This window comes from Equus przewalskii, chromosome 7 (assembly GCF_037783145.1).
Source record: "Equus przewalskii isolate Varuska chromosome 7, EquPr2, whole genome shotgun sequence".
Lineage (NCBI taxonomy): Eukaryota > Metazoa > Chordata > Mammalia > Perissodactyla > Equidae > Equus > Equus przewalskii.
Genome location: NC_091837.1, coordinates 75,959,200 through 75,978,816, shown reverse-complemented (window position 1 = coordinate 75,978,816; position 19,617 = coordinate 75,959,200). Strand labels below are relative to the sequence as shown.

Genomic DNA, 19,617 nt, shown 5'->3' with positions numbered 1-19,617 from the left:
TGAGCTAACATCTGTGCCAATCTGCCTCTTCTTGCTTTAGGAAGACTGTCACTGAGCTAACATCTGTGGCAATCTTCCTCTATTTTTTTGTATGTGGGATGCTGCCACTGCATGGCTTGATGAGTGGTGTGTAGGTCTGCACCCAGGATCCAAATCCAAGAACCCCGGGCCACCGAAGTGGAGTGCACAAACTTAACCACTATGCCACTGGGCCGGCCCCTAATTACGACTGACTTCTGAAGTGAATTAAAATATTACTCAACGCAAAATCCTGAAAATTTTAGTATGCTGCAATTCCAATTGGAGTTGAGGGAAGGGGGACCAGGAAAGGGGCAAATATGTTATTTATATTGGGTAAGTTAAAAATCTTGAATGATACAAACTGCTACAGCTATATAAAAAAAAATGCCATAATAAACAAAAATCTCTATAAAACATTTCCAAGTCCCTTGTGATACTATATTCGAGGTAATATCTAATACAGAGTAAATCCATTGACACAAAATAATAGCTACCATTTATCCAGCTCCTACCATGTATCAGGCTCTGTACTTACTGTTTTACTTGCATTATCTTATTTGATCCTGACAGCAATCCCATGAGGAATGCATTATTATCCCCACTTCACAAATGAGCTTCAAACAGGTTAAGTAAATTGCCCAGGGTCACAAAGTTAATAATTGGCAATATGATATTTAAACCCAGGTCTCTTCTAATTCCAAAGACCTTCTTTTATTACAATATAGTACCTTCCATTGAACTATGGCTATTCACTTAGAATTTGATTGATGTGATTATAACTGAGCATGTGATTTTGGGGGAGCTGGGTATATGTATGTGTGTGTGCATGTATGTGTATGATCTGTATAGAAACCAATACTTAAGAAACAGTTCCATAAAATACATGCAACTTTTAATCAAATACTCACTAGATTAAAAAAAAGTAAACAAGTATGCAAGCTGAAACATTACTGTTTAGTATATAAACTAAGTAAAAAATCATGAATCCATATTTTCTATCACATAATAAACAAGTGACAGAAAATTAGATAAATATTAACCATTTTTGTTTCAAATTTACACTTGTCCAATGCCTTTTTAAGGTTTTTGTTTTCTATCTAAATCACCTCAATATTACCTCCAAGCATCGATCTTGCCATCTCCGAGCCAGCATCTCTAGAAGTGGAGGCCTAAACTTGTCCAATCCCAACAGGTCTGGCAGCATAACACAATGCATAGCAGCCAACTGACTCCATCCTGTTAAAATGTAATATATTACAAATACTTTAAACATTTTGGCATTCCCTAATTCAAAGATTTTTCTTTATGCAAGTATACCAAAAAGAAATAAAAAGGCGGATCTGCTAAATTATGTTATAAATGATTTCAAATTATTAGATATTTTGTGCAAAGAATTACACCAAATATGTTTCATCTCTAAATCATGTAACTGGTACTTATAAGAACTCTCAAAGTCTTAAAACAAACAAAAATAAATTTCCACAGAGTATATATGAATTCTACATGGAAAACACATTTCTAAACAGTTCCTCTAAAATAAAACATACATTCAGGGATGGGAAAGCATAGAAATAAACACATACTAGAGCCATAGACTTGAAACAACTTTCAGTGAAAAGGGCATTCACAGGTAACCAGAGACAGCTTCAAGTCACGTAAGGCCTGGCCATCTGTGTATTACCATCATGTCAGTCAACAGAGGGCCTGCTGACTGTCAAGAGGGCCTTTAACTAAGGTACTTATTGATCCCTTTCTCACAAAAGGAATCAGATATTTAATCACAATCATAACTGAAATAAGTAACATTACACCAATTTTGAGAGGAAAAATGCATTCAGCCATTCCACAAAATAAAAACCTGACAATTCAATGTTCAAAAGTCTTAAACATCACTAACTGTAAACTATGAGAATAAAAGTTATTTTTTCCAAAATTCTAAGCCACAATATGGAAATTGATTATATGAAGAAGACAAACACTGCAATATTTAAAAGTACCAGTATCCAGACATTCTCAAACAATCATTGCAACTCTGTTTTAAAGGTGTGCATATTACAAGGTGAATTACCTGTGATCAAAGAACTTTAGCAAGTCAGTGTTTTGAAATAAGCTAAACAGCAGTCTTCTAAAACAACAACAAAATCCCTACCAAAAACTCAAAATGATTATTGGGATTGTTAAAAGGGGGAGACTGAGTGAAAGAGAGACAAGCCATCTATCTGAAGATTCATCCTTTCAGCAAGAACTCATCAACTGAGAATATATAATTACATTATTTAAGGTGATGAGCACACACATTTTAGATTCTAACGTTTTCAAGAGATATATATACACACACACATACAAATATAAATTACTACCTAGTAAATTCTTAAAGTGTTTTAATGTCTCAAAAGTATGGGGTGTATTTATGAGCTAAATTTTAATATGATGATGATTCTCACCATAGTCCAAAGCCAAGAGCTTATTTTTGAATTACTGTCTTTCACAATAGCTTAATAAATATGACCCTAATTATTTTTTGCTAAAAACCAGCATTAACATACAAACCTTAGTCCAGTTCTATGACAGGGAAACCAAAGAAAGAACGAGTTATACTTCTAAGTACCCACATTTTCTTTCCAAAGGAGTGGTACTTAGAACAAGGACTTTGTACTTTACAGATATTGTACTATTCTTTCCATTTGAATGGACTGGTAATATTGCTTTTCAATGAAGAGTCAGAATCCTTCTAGGTTACACTTGAGATTATTGTAAATTTCCTCCTTTTTATAACCAGTGAAAATTGAGCCCACAATGAAGACAGTGGCTGTAACTCAGAGCTCACAAGTTCCGTTAAACTTCCAAGCATTATAAACAATCCTAGAGGGCTCTTGGGGAATAAAGGTTGGTGGACGTCATTCACATTTTCAAAGCTCCAAAAATATTCTCCACTAGTAAACTCCACAGGGATAATATGGTAGCCTAACTACACCTTAAAAATTGAAATTACGGATTTTTGCCTCAGCCAGAAACAGAAATAGTAAGGAGGATAAATAGATGAATTCCTATTAGCCTATAATCACTGATGCTAATGATCATTCTGAAGACTTTTCAAGTGAGAATGTAAATTAAGAGATCCCCATATCCCCCTCTAACCAGGGCACATGGTGTATAAAGAGAGCAAAGCGTCTGTCCCAGAGTAACGATACGTGTAAAATACATTGATTAGCTCTAATACCAGAGATCACATGGCAAACATCATCAGAAAAACCAGTCCACCTTTAATACGTACTTCACATCAAAGATGAGCATCTTTGCACTTCTTTAACAGCACACTAGACTACAGGAAACATGGCTGATATCAGCCAGGAGTAACATTACATTTTTGTAATTGGCCCTTATTAACATTAGCAAATAAAGTTATAAAATGGAAATTTTAGGATCTCATACATAACAAAGCAGATGAATGTATAAATTAGATAAAAGAACATGTCATATTAGAATAAAGCATAGATTGAAAGAAAGTTGTTAGAAAGTTGAGAGAGAATACCTTCATTTACTAAGAAACAGGTATGTAAAGCAGGAGTAGAAGCAGGGTCCGAGCCAGAGTGATCAGCATCAGACCGAGCGGAAACGACAGGTGCAGGAACTTGCAGAGGAAAATAGAAGAAATAAAGAGGAGAGAATTGAGGTACAGCAGTTTCTGAAAAAAAGCTCAGTATTAGTGAAGAATGAAAAACAAAGTTGGCAAAATATAGTAAATGTAGAACTGAAAAATGATGTTTTAATTAGAAGGGCATGATTGTTAAGGATTACAGCAGGGAAATGATATATTTTATTGAATAGCAATCACAATGTAGTTCTAATTCCTCTTAAAACCAAAATCTATTTAATATTACAGTTGAATAATGTGTCACCGAATACAAAAGATAGTTCTAAAACAACTAAGGCTACAACGAAATAATGACAGACATATCAAGAATTAGCAAAAGTGTAACTTTTAAAATGTGTCACATAATGAATTTTATGTTGATCTTAATACTGTCAATTATATTTCTTCTAATAATTTATTTCCTAATGTTATGTGTAAATTATTTTTTAGATCTCAAATCTGTATCTACTGAGATCATTTCAATTTTCCACATTTATTTTATAAAAGCACAACTTAAAATATACCAACTTGTAAAGAATATATATACTATACTTCACTCTTGTTAGAAGAATCCTAATATAGCTTCATTCTTCGGAGTTTAAAAAATATTTTTATGATCCAAATGCTTTACATTCTGAAAGTAACTATTGTGAATGTTATAATCCTTATGGAATAGATGTAACAATTCCCCTCCTCTCCCAAAAAAGTTATGTTACCAGGAAAATGTTTCAGCTTAAATTATCATATGAAAAGGCAAAAGGACCGTATGGTGCACACACTCTACAACTGGAGGTCAATGTTAAGATTTAGAGGTCATCATTTGACACTTCCTTCCTATAGAGAAATTACCATATGTCACGCACAAGCATCTTCAAATTAATCCTTCTCTTTTCTTCCATCATTGAACAGCAATAGGTTTGGGCTCCTGAACAGATTAAGCATTGTCTGCTGAATGATATGTTTGCTTTTCATGCAGTGAAGTTCTTTTGTAACTACAGGACAGCTGCATGAAAACAACTTTTCATAATTTCCACACGAATGCATAATAATGTCAATCAAGCACGTGTGAGGTAAACAGTAGAAAGAAGTACATGAACAGTAAGAAAAACCAGAAAATCCAACTCCACAAACCCTAAGAAGTACATCTTACACACACAAAAGTTTTATCGGGAAATTTTAATCTTTTTATTGTAACAGCGCTGTTTTTGTTCCTTATGAAATTACAATTATTTTATAATGTTATGCTCATGAAAGGAATAGAGCTGTTCTTAACTGTATATTTCATAAGATCTAAGACTTCTATTGTAAAGTAGTCTTGCAAAGAAATCCCAAATATTTCTATATTCCATTGAATAATTTTATTTTTCATTTTTCTTATCATTTTTAATTACAAATTCAGTTATTATGGCCTATAAAATATTCACTTCCCCATGCCAAAAGTTGGTAAGCCTTAGTGGCAAGGAGCAAATTTTCAGGTTTTAGATTTCATGCCACCAAAATTGTTGAGAAAGTTCCTCTGATGGTTTCCAGCAGTTGGGATTGCTCTATAATTTCACTTTATAAAAAAGAAGAAATTATTATTATCTATGAAAAGGCTGTGTTAACTGTCTGATTTTACCCTTAATTCTGAAAGGACACTACAATGACAGGGTGAAGAAATTCAACATAAATGAATAAAAGTTTAGGACCAAGTGATCGTTACCCTAGCTAGGTCAAATAAGTAGTGGGATTAAATGATAATATTTTCTCTAAGTCACAAGTCTAAAGGAAACTAGAAATGGTACTGGCAAAACTGTTAGAATAAGCATAATATGTCTTAATAGAATAATATTCAATATATGTAACTTCATTTCTAATGAGAAATAAACAGATTCTGGGTATTATAGTTTTGGAGTCCTGTTTAAATGACAGTGCATGTAGAAAAAGCCATTTATACTTTCTTTTAATAAATCCCATGGGCACTAAAAATCAAGAAAAATACTGTAACAGAAATCTAGGAATCAAATTTATTATGCTTTAAAAATCTCTGCATCACCACCAAAAATTACTTTATTTAGACTACCTCATAACTGAAACTGTAAAATCTAGAACTATTTTCGTAATTCACTGAGAATATTGAAATTAAATTCTGCTAAAGCTTTGAAAACTGTCCATATATAGAAAAATCAGCAATAGAAATTAGAAGAAAAAGTACCACTACCAAAATAAAAAGCTCAAGATTTAATGACAATAGACCTGAAGAAGTTACACGTGGCACTGAACATCTAAGATTAACACCATAAAACATAAGCAAGCATTTGATTTCTTAAAACAGAAAAGCTGCCATGCCAACTATAAATTTGCATCTCTTAAGGATTAATAAAACACAAAGGAAAACAGTCTCAGTACAGCTTCAAAATGGGGACAGAACTGACACAAGTCCTAGTATTTTACCTGGGAAAGTCCTTTAAGTAATTTTCCAGCTAGGAGCCTCTTCAACTGCTCACTCTCACATGAAAAGATAGATGAAGATAAACGAATGTGGGTGACAACATTTACATGCACACATATGCTCTGGTTTCTCTTTAAATGGCATATACACAAGTACTTCGTATTGTAATATCCATGGCTTCTGTTTTTGAACAGGTCTATTTCAGTCTCCATTTGAAATACGATTCTAAACTCCATTTTTCCCTATTGCCATTGTGATTTTAAAAATATATTGAGGACAGGGGCTGGCCCCGTGGCTGAGTGGTTAAGTTTGCGCGCTCCGCTGCAGGCGACCCAGTGTTTCGTTAGTTCGAATCCTGGGCGCGGACATGGCACTGCTCATCAGACCACGCTGAGGCAGCGTCCCACATGCCACAACTAGAAGAACCCACAACGAAGAATACACAACTATGTACCAGGGGGCTTTGGGGATAAAAAGGAAAAAATAAAATCTTTAAAAAAAAAAAAAAAAATATTGAGGACAGAAAGTTAACATACTTTAGCTAACAAGTGTCCTCCACATATTGTTTAAACCCCTTTAGCCTCCTAGTACTTGAACTTAAATAGTCCTTTCAATACATTTTCTCAGAAGGAGAAAAAGAAAATCTAGGAAGTACAGAAAACCAAATGCAATGCATAAAAAAGTAAGTTTTTTCAAAGTTTAGCACTAAAACAATGAACATAATTATTTAACGATGAATCACTTTATGTAAAGTCATGAAGCTTCAAGAAAGAGAGGATAGAAGAGAAAACATGAAAAAATGAGAAATTAGGAAGTTTTTAGAGTCAATCATCACGCATTTAACATAAAGGCATTCCACACTGGGTCTGTCATATGAACAGAGATCTGAAAGTAACATTTCCCTTTTTATAAACTTCCTTTATGTCTACACTTTCATGTCTTAGGTAGATGGGCATTCTAGCCATGTTTTAAATCAACATGGAGTATTAGGATAAATCATTAATCAAACATTGTAAGGAAAAAAGATATCCTTAAAACACTATAAAAGAAGAACATAAATAGCTAAGGGCTATTCTTTGGGCTAAGCATCCCAAAGAATAAAACTGCAGGACCAGACAGCTATCCTTTTCAAGCTATTCCAAAAAATTAGGGAGGATGGAACACTTCCTAACACATTCTACGAGGCCAACATCACTCTGATACCAAAGCTTGGCAAGGACGAAAAAGGAGAACTACAGGCCAATATCGCTAATGAACATAGATGCAAAAGTTCTCAACAAAATTTTGGCAACCCAAATTCAGCAATACATCAAAAGGATCATACATCACGATCAAGCGGGATTCATACCAGGGTCAGATGGATGGTTCAACATCCACAAATCAATCAACGTGATACACCACATCAACAAATTGAGGAATAAAAACCACATGATCATCTCAATAGATGCAGAGAAAGCATTTGACAAGATCCAACAGCCATTTATGATAAAAACTCTGAACAAAATGGGGATACAGGGGAACTAGCTCAACATAATAAAGGCCATATATGACAAACCCACAGCCAACATGATACTCAATGGGCAAAAACTGAGCGCCATCCCCCTTAAAACAGGAACAAGACAAGGATGCCCACTATCACCACTCTAATTCAACATAGTATTGGAGGTTTTAGCCAGAGCAATTAGGCAAGAGAAAGGAACAAAAGGAATCCAAATAGGGAGTGAAGAAGTGAAACTCTCGCTGTTTGCAGACGACATGATCTTATATATAGAAAACCCAAAAAAAAATCCATCGGAAAACTAATAGAAATAATTAACAACTACAGTAAAGTTGCAGGGTACAGAATCAACTGACAAAAATCAGTCGCTTTTCTATACTCCAATAACGAACTCACAGAAAGAGAACTCAAGAATATAATTCCATTTACAGTCGTACCTAAAAGAATAAAGTACCTAGGAATAAATTTAACCAAGGAGGTGAAGAACTTATACAATGAAAACTATAAGACATTACTGAGAGAAACTGATAATGACTGAAAGAGATTCCTTGCTCATGGATTGGAAGAATAAACACAGTTAAAATGTCCATACTACCCAAAGCAATCTACAGATTCAATGCAATCCTTATCAGAAACCCAATGACATTCTTCACGGCAACAGAGCAAAAAATACTAAAATTCATATGGGACAAAGACCCCGAATTGCTAAGGCAATCCTGCGAAAAAATAGCAAAGATGGAGGTATCACAATCCCTGACTTCAAAATGTACCACAAAGCCATAGTGACCAAAATGGCGTGGTACTGGTACAAAAACAGGCACACAGATCAATGGAACAGAACCGAAAGCCCAGAAATAAAACCACACACCTATGGACAGCTAATCTTCGACAAAGGTGCCAAGGACATACAATGGAGAAAAGATAGTCTCTTCAATAAATGGTGTTGGGAAAACTGGACAGCCACATGCAAAGGAATGAAGGTAGACCACTATCTCACACCATACACAAAAATAAACTCAAAATGGATCAAAGACTTGAAGATACGTCGTGAAACCATAAAAATCCTGGAATTAATATTGGTAGTACACTCTTTGACATCAAACTAAAAAGGATCTTTTCAAATACCATGTCCTCTCAGACAAGGGAAACAAGAGAAAATATTAAAAAGTTAGAATTCAACAGACTAAAGAGCTTCTGCATTGCAAAAGAAACCAGGATCAAAATAAAGACAACCCACCAATTGAGAGAAAATATTTGCAAATCATATATCTGACAAGGGGTTAATCTCCATAACACATAAGGAACTCACACAGCTGAACAATAAGAAAGCAAACAACCTGATCAAAAAGTGGGCAGAGCAGATGAACAGACTTTTTTTCAAAGAAGATATATAGATGGCCAATAAATACATGAAAAGATGTTCAAAATCACTAATAATCAGGAAAACGCAAATAAAAACTACACTAAGATACCACCTTACACCTGTCAAAATGGCTATAAGCACTAAGACTAAAAATAACAAATGTTGGAGAGGGTGTGGAGACAAGGGAACCCTCATACACTGCTGGTGGGAATGCAAACTGGTGCAGCCACTATGGAAAACAGTATGGAGATTCCTTTAAAAACTTTTTAGTTTTTTTTTTTTTAATAGAGTTTATATTTTTATAGAACTACCATATGACCCAGCTATCCTACTACTGGGTATCTACCCAAAGAAGTTGAAATCAACAATCCAAAGTAACATATGCACCCCTATGTTCATTGCAGCACTATTCACAATAGCCAAGACATGGAAGCAACCCAAATGCCCATCGACTGATGATTGGATAAAGAAGATGTGGCATATATATACAATGGACTACTACTCAGCCAGAAAAAAAAAACAAATTCATCCCATTTGCAATAACACAGAAGGACCTAAAGAGAATTATGCTTAACGAAATAAGCCAGTCTGAGAAAGACAAACCCCAGATGATTTCACTCATATGTGGAATATAAACAAGTACTTGGATAAAGAAAACAGTTCAGTGGTTACCAGGGAAAGGGGAGTGGGGGGGATAGGGGCTGAAGGGGAGCACTTATGTGGTGACAGTCAAGAAATAATGTACAACTGAAATCTCACATTGATGTAAACTATTATGAACTCAATGAAAAAAAATCAATAAATTCTACCATATAAAATTAAAAAAAGAAATTTGTATTTCATTTAATTAACACTTAATAAATGCCTACAATGTGCCAGGTATTGGGCTAAGCATATAAAAACTCACAAAGATGAGATAAAGATGCTGCCCTCATGTACTCAGACTCCAGTAGGGAAAGCAAATAAGCAACCAATTAAAATATTATCGTAAATTGCACTCCTCTGTATCTCCTCCACTAGGCATAAGCTCCTTGAAGGCAGAGACTTCTTTGGTCAGCCCTCATAGCCTCGGCACCTAGTTATTGGACACATTGATTCTAAAAGCATAAAGAGAAGGTATCTACAGATTCATTCATTCAACAAATATTTATTGAGCACCTTCTACGTATCAGCCACTGTTCCAAACACTTGTGATAAATCAGTAAAGAAAAAATATCCCTGCCCTTTGAGCTTCCAAAGCAGACCAAAGTTAAAAGCCAATTATTTTCTAAAAGACACATAAGTTCAAACAAAAAATTTTAAGAGATTTTCAGGTCCATCCATTGACTTGATACATGTACTCCCGGTTTTTTGCTATAGACCCTGGAAAAGGCTGGTGAGAAACTGCTAGTTAATTTATGTAAATTATTACTGAGGTAATTTAACAAAGACTATTTCTTCTAAGTTTAGACAACCTAAATTGAATCAATTTCCGAAAAATAAAATTGCAAATAATGTAACATAACCATAAATCTTTAGGACTTGCTTCCACACCTACCACTGGGTAAAGATGCAACTACCAACATAAAGACATGGTCAGAATCAAGATAAGCACCAGAGAACAGACCAAAAACTTAAGCCTTGAGATTAATGAATTGATCAAGAGAAATACAGTGTGTTAGAATGTAGAAAAGCCTAAAGCCACAGGCAGATTTAGGGCTGTATGATGATGAACAAAAATTTAGTTGTCCGACATCTCTGACCCCTTTTTCAAGTGAGATGTTTTACAAACTGAAAAATCAAGTATCTAATAAATAAACACCGTCTCCATCAAAAAGTAAATGACTGTCAGTAAATGCTAATTATTGGCAAACACTGAATTAACAACTTCACTATAAGACAAAATAAACCTCATGTGAAAAAATTATTTTCCAATAAAATATACTGATATTGTTTATGAGAAATCATGTTAGCTAAATTATCTATATCATCTTTATTCTCAGACCCAAATGTCTATGAAAGGTCCAATCCTCAGCTAAATTCTTTACTCCATATAGATTATTTTGCAGCTGAACAAGTATTAGCCAACATATAAGTGACAGTTTATCGAAAAGAAGCGTATTCATGTTTGCAATCCAACTTGAACAAATGGATTGTGAGTCAATGTGCACTGTAGTGAGAGAAAGGAAAATAAAACATAAGGAAAGAGGAAAATGTTTAAAAGAAAACCAAGGTGAGAGAAGTCAGAATAGAAAGATGAGAATATATAATATTCTAACTGAATTCTAGCTGAATTACAGTCAGAGAACTCAGAGCCGTTTACCTATAACTCTTACCACTCCCTACCCTAAATTGGTTATTTATGTTCATGTATTATCTACTGGATGTATATAAACTACTCAAGAGAGTATACATTCAGACTGATCTCCCTAACACCTCAAATTAGAACGGTTTGGAGGAAAACAGTGCGTAAGAAACATTTGTTAAAGAAATAAGTACATCATATATTCATTTCAATATTCAAATAGCAAGTGGATTTCATAATGCCATCCTAAAGTGTTTTACTAAAGTGTTTTACTGCGTAACTCAGTAGATTGCTAATCTTCATTTACTTTAAAAAACAAGCATCTGTGCTGTTCCAAATGGAAATTCCTAAATCTATTGCCTCAAGTAAACGCCTTAGAAAAAGACAATTTTCAGTGCCTTCTTCACTGCTCTCAAAACTCAATGCTTTTCTGAGAAGCAACATTAAAGCACTCCAACTTTAAAATCCTCAGACCTGGTCAGGTGAGCAAATCCAATACAATAACGGTGGTAAAGTATATAATGCATCATGACAACATCATAAATTACACAGGATTGCTTGTATGTACTATGATCACAGAGAGAGAAAAATGTAATCCAAGAAGAAATGTCAACTGTAAAGAACGATAACGAAGACGATAATGATGACAACAAATTATATCTCTAAAAGGAATCGATCTTAAATGAAGTTTAAACTAACTAAATGAAGGAGAGTATGCTCTGCTGCTTATTTGTATTGTATAATCTGGAAGATATTTTTAACGAATTTAGAAAATAAATACATGCTGCTGTAGAAAGAGCACAGGATCTAGAGTTAAAAGGTGCTGGCTGTGTGTCTTAATTATATCATAACTAATTGTACTTTACACAAGCCTCTTATCTATGTAAGCCTGTTTGCATTTCTCCCTGAAAGAATGCTCTAAAAATATTAAAACTCTATACAACATAAAGACTTCTTATAAAGTTCTTATAAAGCAAGAGTATATTAGAACACTTTAAAAGCAAAGGGAGAGGAACTTCCACTTCCCGCCAAGATGGAGTAAGAGGAAACAGATTTACAATCCCATCTAAAACAACTGAAAAAAAAAGGCAAAATACATAAAAGAATAGTCTCAAATCACTGGACATCAATCAATGATGGATTGAGAGTCAGGAGATGGGAGGCAAAGTGAGTGTTACTGCCCCATTATTGCCTTGAGGGAGTTTCTAGGCCAAGATACAGAAAGGGGGACTTGAGGACTTGGCAGTTTCCCTGAGTTGAGGAGACAGAGTTAAGAGTTGAGAAACCAGGGCAGCTAGAATTCACAGGACAGACAGAAGAGAGCTGCACAGATCCAAGCTCTTCAGAGGTCCCCTTGAGTATGCAGCACAGAACTCATCAGGACAGACAGAAGAAAGCTGCACAGATCCAAGTTCTTCACAGGTCCCCTCGAGTACGTGGCACAGAACTCATCAGTGCATGTGTTTAAGGAAACTGCTAGAGGCTGGCAAAAGAACTACTGAAGGGCCAGAAAACAGTGCCTGCTCTTATTAGCCTGACCGGAAAATTCACAATTCATGAGGTACTGGATAGAGTACTCACAAAGATCGTGCCTTAGTAAGGGGAAATAATTAGCCTAAGAGACAGCATTACTCCAAACCTACCTAAGAAATCATAAAAGCAAGACCAGAAAAAGAACAAACTGTTCCCAAGTAATTTAACTGCATCCCAAAACATAGCTCAAGAAGACTTCTAAGAATACAAAAATATTCAGTACCCAACTAGGTAAAATTCAATATCTGCCATCTAATCAAAGATTACTAGGCATGCAAAGAAGCAGGAAAGCACAGTCCATAATGAAGGGAAAAAATCAATTAAAATCAACTCAGAACTGACAGAGATGTCAGAATGATCAAATAAGGGTATTAAAACAGTTATTATAACTATAACCTATATATTCAAAAAAAGTCAGATAGAGACAAGGAAGACATAAAAAAGAAGCCAATCAATTCTAGGGATGCAAACCACTAAGTCTGAGATGAAAAATACAAGGGGTGGGACGAATGGCAGGTTAGACATTGTCAAGAAAAAACAAATGAACTTGAAGACATTACAAAAGAAACTACCTAATGAAAACAAAGAGAGGAAAAGAATATAAAATTTAAAAAGAGCATCAGTGAGCTGTGAATCAATTTCAAGTGGCTTAATGTACATGTAATTTGAGCCCCTAAAGAGAGGAGAGAGAGAAGGACAGAAAGAATATTTGAAGAAATAAAATTGAAAAATGTTTATATTAATGCAAGCAATAAAACTAAGAAGCTCAACAAACAGCCAACCACAAAAACATGAAGAAAACAACATCAAGGCACCTCATAATCAAATTGTTCAAAACTATGATAAAGAGAAAATCTTGAAAGCAGCAAGAGTAATAAAGCAAAAAAAAAGGTTTCATACAGAGGAACAAAGATAAGGATGACGACAGACTTCTTGTTAGAAACAATACAAGTGAGAGCACAATAGAGTATCATCTTTAAAATACTGAAAGATAAAAATGGCCAACATAGAATTCTATACCAGATAAAAATATCCTTCAAAATGAAAGGCAAATAAAGATGTTTGCAGACATACAAATGCTGAAAGAACAGTAGACTTTCACTATAAGAAATGTTAAAGCAAGTGCTTTAGGCTGAAGCAAAATGATACCAGATCGCAATCTGGATCTAGACAAAGGAATGAAGAGCACCAAAACCTGTAACTATATGGGTAAATACGAATGCTTTTTTCTTATTATTAAAGTCTCTTTAAAATATAATTGACTATTAAACACAAGTAGTAATAATGATTTTTGAGGCTTATAACACATGTAAAAGTAAAATGCATGACAACAGTAACATAAAGGCCAGGAGGTGAGAAATGCCAAGTATAATATTATAAAGTTTTTATATTAAATGTTAAATGATATAATATCACTTGAAGAGACACTGTGACAAGTAGACTAGAAACTCTAAAATAACCACCAAAATAACAAAACAAAAAATTAGCTCATAAGCCAATAAGGGCGATAAAATGGAATCATAAAAAACCCTCTATGAACCAAAAAGACAGCAGAAAAAGAAAGGAAAGAATAAACAACAAATGGGAGAAGGAAAAACATAAATAGCAGAAAGACAGACTCAAACCTAACCATATCAATAATCCAATTAACTATAAATGGTTAAAACACCCAGTTAAAAAGCAGGTCAGACTGCCTATGAGAAACACAATTTAAATATAAAGACCTAAATAGGTGAAAAGTAAAAAAAATGGGAAAAGATATGCCATGCTAACAGTCACCAAAAACACTGAAATGGCTATTATAACCAAAGTAGATTTCAAGGCAAAGGATTATCAAGGACAAAAAGGTCATTTCATAATGACAAAAAGTCAAATCATCAATAAGAAATAACAATTCTAAAGGTTTATGCACCTACTAAGAGAGCTTTAAAATACATGAAGCAGAAAGTGATAGAAGTACCAAGAGGAAGAAACAAATCCACAATTATTGCCACAGATTTCAATACCCTTATCTAAATGACAGAATCAAGTGGGCAGAAAAATCAGCAAGAATATATTAAACTTGAACACTGTCAAGCAACTTGAGCTGACATTTATGAAACACTTCCCCCAACGACAACAGAATACACAGTCATCTGAAGTGCATACAGCATATTTACCGAGACAGACCATATTCAGGGCCATAAAACAAGTCTCAATATTCAAATGATTCAAACTATACAAAGTTTGTTATCTGATCATAAATTAGACATCAATAACAGAAAGATCCTCAGAAAATCCCCAAACTTAAATAATTCACCAATAAATTATCCATGGAAAAAATCAAAAGGAAAATTAAAAGCACAACCTATCAAAATATGTGAGCTGCTGCTAAAGCAGTACTTAGGGGAAATTTGTAGTACTCACTGCCCATATTGGAAAAGAAGAAAAGTTTCAATTCAATGACCTCAGCTTCCACCTTAAAAAACTAAAACATAAGAGCAAATTAAAAGCAGAAGAAATGAAATAATAATCAAAGCAGAAATAAATGAAACAGAAAAACAAAAGATAAAATTCAATGAAACCAAAGGTGGTTTCTTTAAGATTCATAAAATTGCTAAACTACTAGCCAGACTGATCAGGAAAAATGAGAAAAAAACAAAATATTAATAACAGAAATGAGAGAGGGAATATCATCTGAAATTCTAGAGACATGACATTAAACGGAAAATTAGAATATTAAACAAATTTTTGCCCATAAATTTGACACAAACCACCAAAGTTCATCCACGGTGAAATTAAAAAAAAAAAAAACCTAAACAGCCCTATATCTATTAATGCATTTACATTTGCAGTAAAAATCTTCCCATAAGAAAACTCCAGGCCCTCATACTTTCACTAGTGAACTAGATCACACAAATAAGAAATAATATCAATTCTACGCAAACCCTTCCAGAAAACACAAGAAAAAGATTAACATCCTAACTCATTCTGTGAGACTGACATTATCCTGTTACCAAAATTGAAAAATGACATTATCAGAAATGAAAACTGGGGACCAAAATCCTTCATTACCATACACACATAAAAACTCTCAACAAAACTTTAGTAAGTTATATCCAATAATCCATAAAAACAATAATTCAACATGACCAAGTGTGGTCTATCCCAGGACTGTAGGCTTGTTTTAAAATTCCAAAGGCAATGTACTTCATCTTAGTAAGAAAATAAAGAAGAAAAAATCATATGACAATTTCAACAGATGCAGAAAAATCATCTGGCAAAACCTAACAACGATTAATAATTAAAAAATCTTAGCAAACTAGGAAAAGAAGGGAACCTCCTCAATGCCCACCTCATCTAAGAACAATCTACAGCTAACGTCATACTTAATAGTAAAAGACCAAATGCTTTACCCCTAAGATTGGGAATGAGGCAAGGAAATCTGCTCTAACTTCTTCACTTCAACTTTGTTCCATAAGTCCTAACCTGTGCAAAAAGAAAAATAAAATGCATATAGATTGAAAAGAAGTAAAATCGTCTTTATTCACACATGACATGATTTTTGGCACACACTCTAAAGGAAGGGCTGAAAATCAGTAAGAAACCATCCATCTTAAGAAGTTAAAAAAAAAAACCAGCATATTGAATCCAGAGGAAGGAGAAGTGATAAAGGGCAGAATTTAGTGAAACAGGAAAAAATATGCACTAGAAAGGATAAACAAAGGCACAGTGGGTTCATTAAAAGGACTAAAAAGATTGATAAGCCCCTGGTAAGACTGATCAACAAAAAAAAGAGAAGACACAAATGATTAATATCAAGAATAAAAATGAAGACATCACTACAGACACCAGAGAAATTAAAAAGATAAGACAATGTTATCTTTTCAAATGCCAACACACTTGAAAATTTAGAAGAACTGGAAAAATCCTTAAATATGTATTAGTTAACAAAACTGACACAGGAAGAAACAAAAAATCTGAAAAGTCATATAACAATGAGAGAAACTGAAACCAGAATTTTAAAACTCAGCACAAAGAAAACTCTAGATCTAAATCCAGAAATTCCACTGCACATTTATGAAAGAAACAATGCACTAATTATACCTGATTAAATTAGATTACATTAAATTAGAATTACACAAATTCTACCCGAAAATAGAAAAAGAGGATAGATTCCCCAATCCATTTTCTGAAATATGAATAACATAAAACCTTACAAGGACATTAGAAGAAAACTTTTTCCTAAATAAAAAATATTAAACTAAATGCAAGAGTATCTACAACAATAATACATCACAAGATTGGTTTTATTCTGGAATGCAAGATTGGGTTTATGTTCTAAATTCATCAAATTGACAGAGTAAAAAGTTATATAATAATCTCAATAGTTAGAGAAAAAGCATGATAAAATCCAACACACATTGATGATAAACATGTAGCAAAGGAATAATACAGTTAATTTCTTAAAAATTATCTGTAAAAGCATATAGGAAATATCACATATGAAAGCTAAAAAGTTTTCCCCTTAGGGGCTGGCCTTGTGGCAGAGTGGTTAAGTTCGCGTGCTCCGCTGCAGGCGGCCCAGTGTTTCGTTGGTTCGAATCCTGGGCGTGGACATGGGCTCGTCAAGCCACACTGAGGCAGCGTCCCACGTGCCACAACTGGAATGACCCACAACCAAGAATATACAACTATGTACCAGGGGGCTTTGGGGAGAAAAAGGAAAAAAAATAAAATCTTAAAAAAAAAAAAGTTTTCCCTTTCACACCAGGAATAGAAAAAGTTATTCCATATCATCCTCCACATGATCAAAGGAATCTACAGATGAAGTACCACAATTAATAGGTGAATTTAGCAAGATTGCTTGATACAAGGTCAATATTCAAAAATCAACTGTATTTCTATACCAAGGGCACAGAAAATGAAAAAATTTAATACCAATTATAAGAATATTTTAAAAATCTAATATGTAGGAATAAATCTAACAGAAGATATATAAGACATGTACACAGAAAACCATAAAAGAGTTTCAATAGCTAAACAAGACCTAAATAAACGTGGAGCGATATGAGGTTGATGGACTGAATAAGTGAATCCCATAAAGATATTAATTCTCCCCAAACTGATCTATAAATTTAATAAAATTGCAAGTGAAGTCACAATAGGTTTTTGTGACAGTTGAGAAACCAGTTCTAAATTTATACAGTCATATGTGGCTTACCAACAGTCCAAGAAATGAGTCATTAGGTGATAATGTCATTCGAACATCATAGAGTGTGCTTACACAAACCTAGATGGTGCAGCCTACTATACACCTAGGTTTCATGGTACTAATCTTCTGGGACCACTGTTGTACACCATCATTGACCAAAGCATTGTTATGTGGCACACAGCTATACTGAAATTCAAAGGGACAAGAATAGCCAAAACACTCTAAGAAGAGTAAGGTGGGAAGACTTGATCTACTGAAATATCAAGTCATCTTACAGAGCTACAGTAATTAAGGCACAAGAATATACAAACAAACAAATGGGCTCAAACAGTCCAGAAACAGACTATCATATATAAGGACATTTTATTTATGACAGAGGTGGCACTGCAGAGCAGTGGGGAAAAAATCATCTCTTTAATAAATCATGCTGGACCAATTTGTATTGCATGGAGGAAAAAGCTGAAACAGGACCCTGCTTCACATTATACAGAAAATTAAATTCCAGGCAGTTTGTTGATCTATATAACAAGGGTAACATAAAAAAGCTTCTAAAAGAAAACAGAGAACATCATCCTCATGATATCAGAGTAGGGGTATCAGGGTAACTTTTTTTTTGAGGAAGATTAGCCCTGAGCTAACATCTGCTGCCAATCCTCTTTTTGCTGAGCTAACATCCATGCCCATCTTCCTCTACTTTTTATGTGGGGTGCCAGCACAGCATGGCTTGCCAAGCACTGCCATGTCTGCACCCAGGATCTGAACCGGCGAATCCCAGGCTGCCCAAGCAGAAGGTGTGCACTTAACTGCTGTGCCACCAGGCCGGTCCCTCAGGCTAACTTCTTAAACAGGACACAAAAATATTAATCAAAAATGAAAAGTTTGATATATTAGATATATTAGCCATACCAAAATGGCTAACATGAAAAAGATGGAAAATATTAAGTATTGGCTAGGATATCTAGCCAACATACCAGCTGCATATGAGAACTCTTGTTGATCCATATCCTAGCCAACACAATATTTTCCATCTTTTTCACTTTAGCCTTTTTGATGGAAGTATATTAGTCTCTCACTTAGGAAAACATGTTAACATTACCTACTAAAGCTGAAGATAAACACATGAAGAAATTCCACTTTTGATTATATACACAACAGAAATGCTTATAATGTACACTAAGATTCAAATACAAGAGTGTTTGTAGCAGAATTACTTATGAAAACCAAACACTGGACAGAAAAGTGGATGAATAAATTGTGATCTATTCATTCAACAGAATACAATACAGGAATGAAAATGAACAAACTATAGTCAAATGCAACAACACTGATAACCTCACAAAAGCAGCCAAACACAAAAGAATACGTACTCCATGATTCTGAATTCATCTAAAATTCAGAACAGAGGCAAAACTAATAAAAATAGTGTTGAGGAATTTACACTTAGGTGATACAACTATAAATGAAAGCAAGGGAGTGATCTGCTAAAAGTCAACAGAGCAGTTACCTTTGGAAGGGGAAGGTACAATGACTGGGAGGAAACATGCAGGACGCTTCTGGCGTGCTGGCAGTGCTCTATTTCTTGTCCAAGAATATAGTTACAGGGGTGTTTAGCTTGTAAAAATCACTTAGCTGTAATTTCTGATTTGTGCACTTTTCTGT

General features: G+C 34.3%; 1 protein-coding gene across 27 annotated transcripts in view; it reads right to left on the bottom strand.

The window, feature by feature from the left end:
- Positions 1–19,617, bottom strand: part of WDR7 (WD repeat domain 7) — a 355,090-nt gene that overhangs the window by 227,156 nt on the left and 108,317 nt on the right. For 10 of the 27 annotated variants that reach the window (XM_070627709.1, XM_070627708.1, XM_070627711.1 and 7 more), the window contains one exon: positions 1,139–1,257. In XM_070627709.1, coding sequence (XP_070483810.1) covers positions 1,139–1,257 — 119 coding nt within the window. Of the gene's footprint in view, positions 1–1,138; positions 1,258–3,553; positions 3,707–19,617 lie in introns of all 27 variants that reach the window. The other 17 variants (XM_070627693.1, XM_070627689.1, XM_070627690.1 and 14 more) reach the window with 2 other exon arrangements.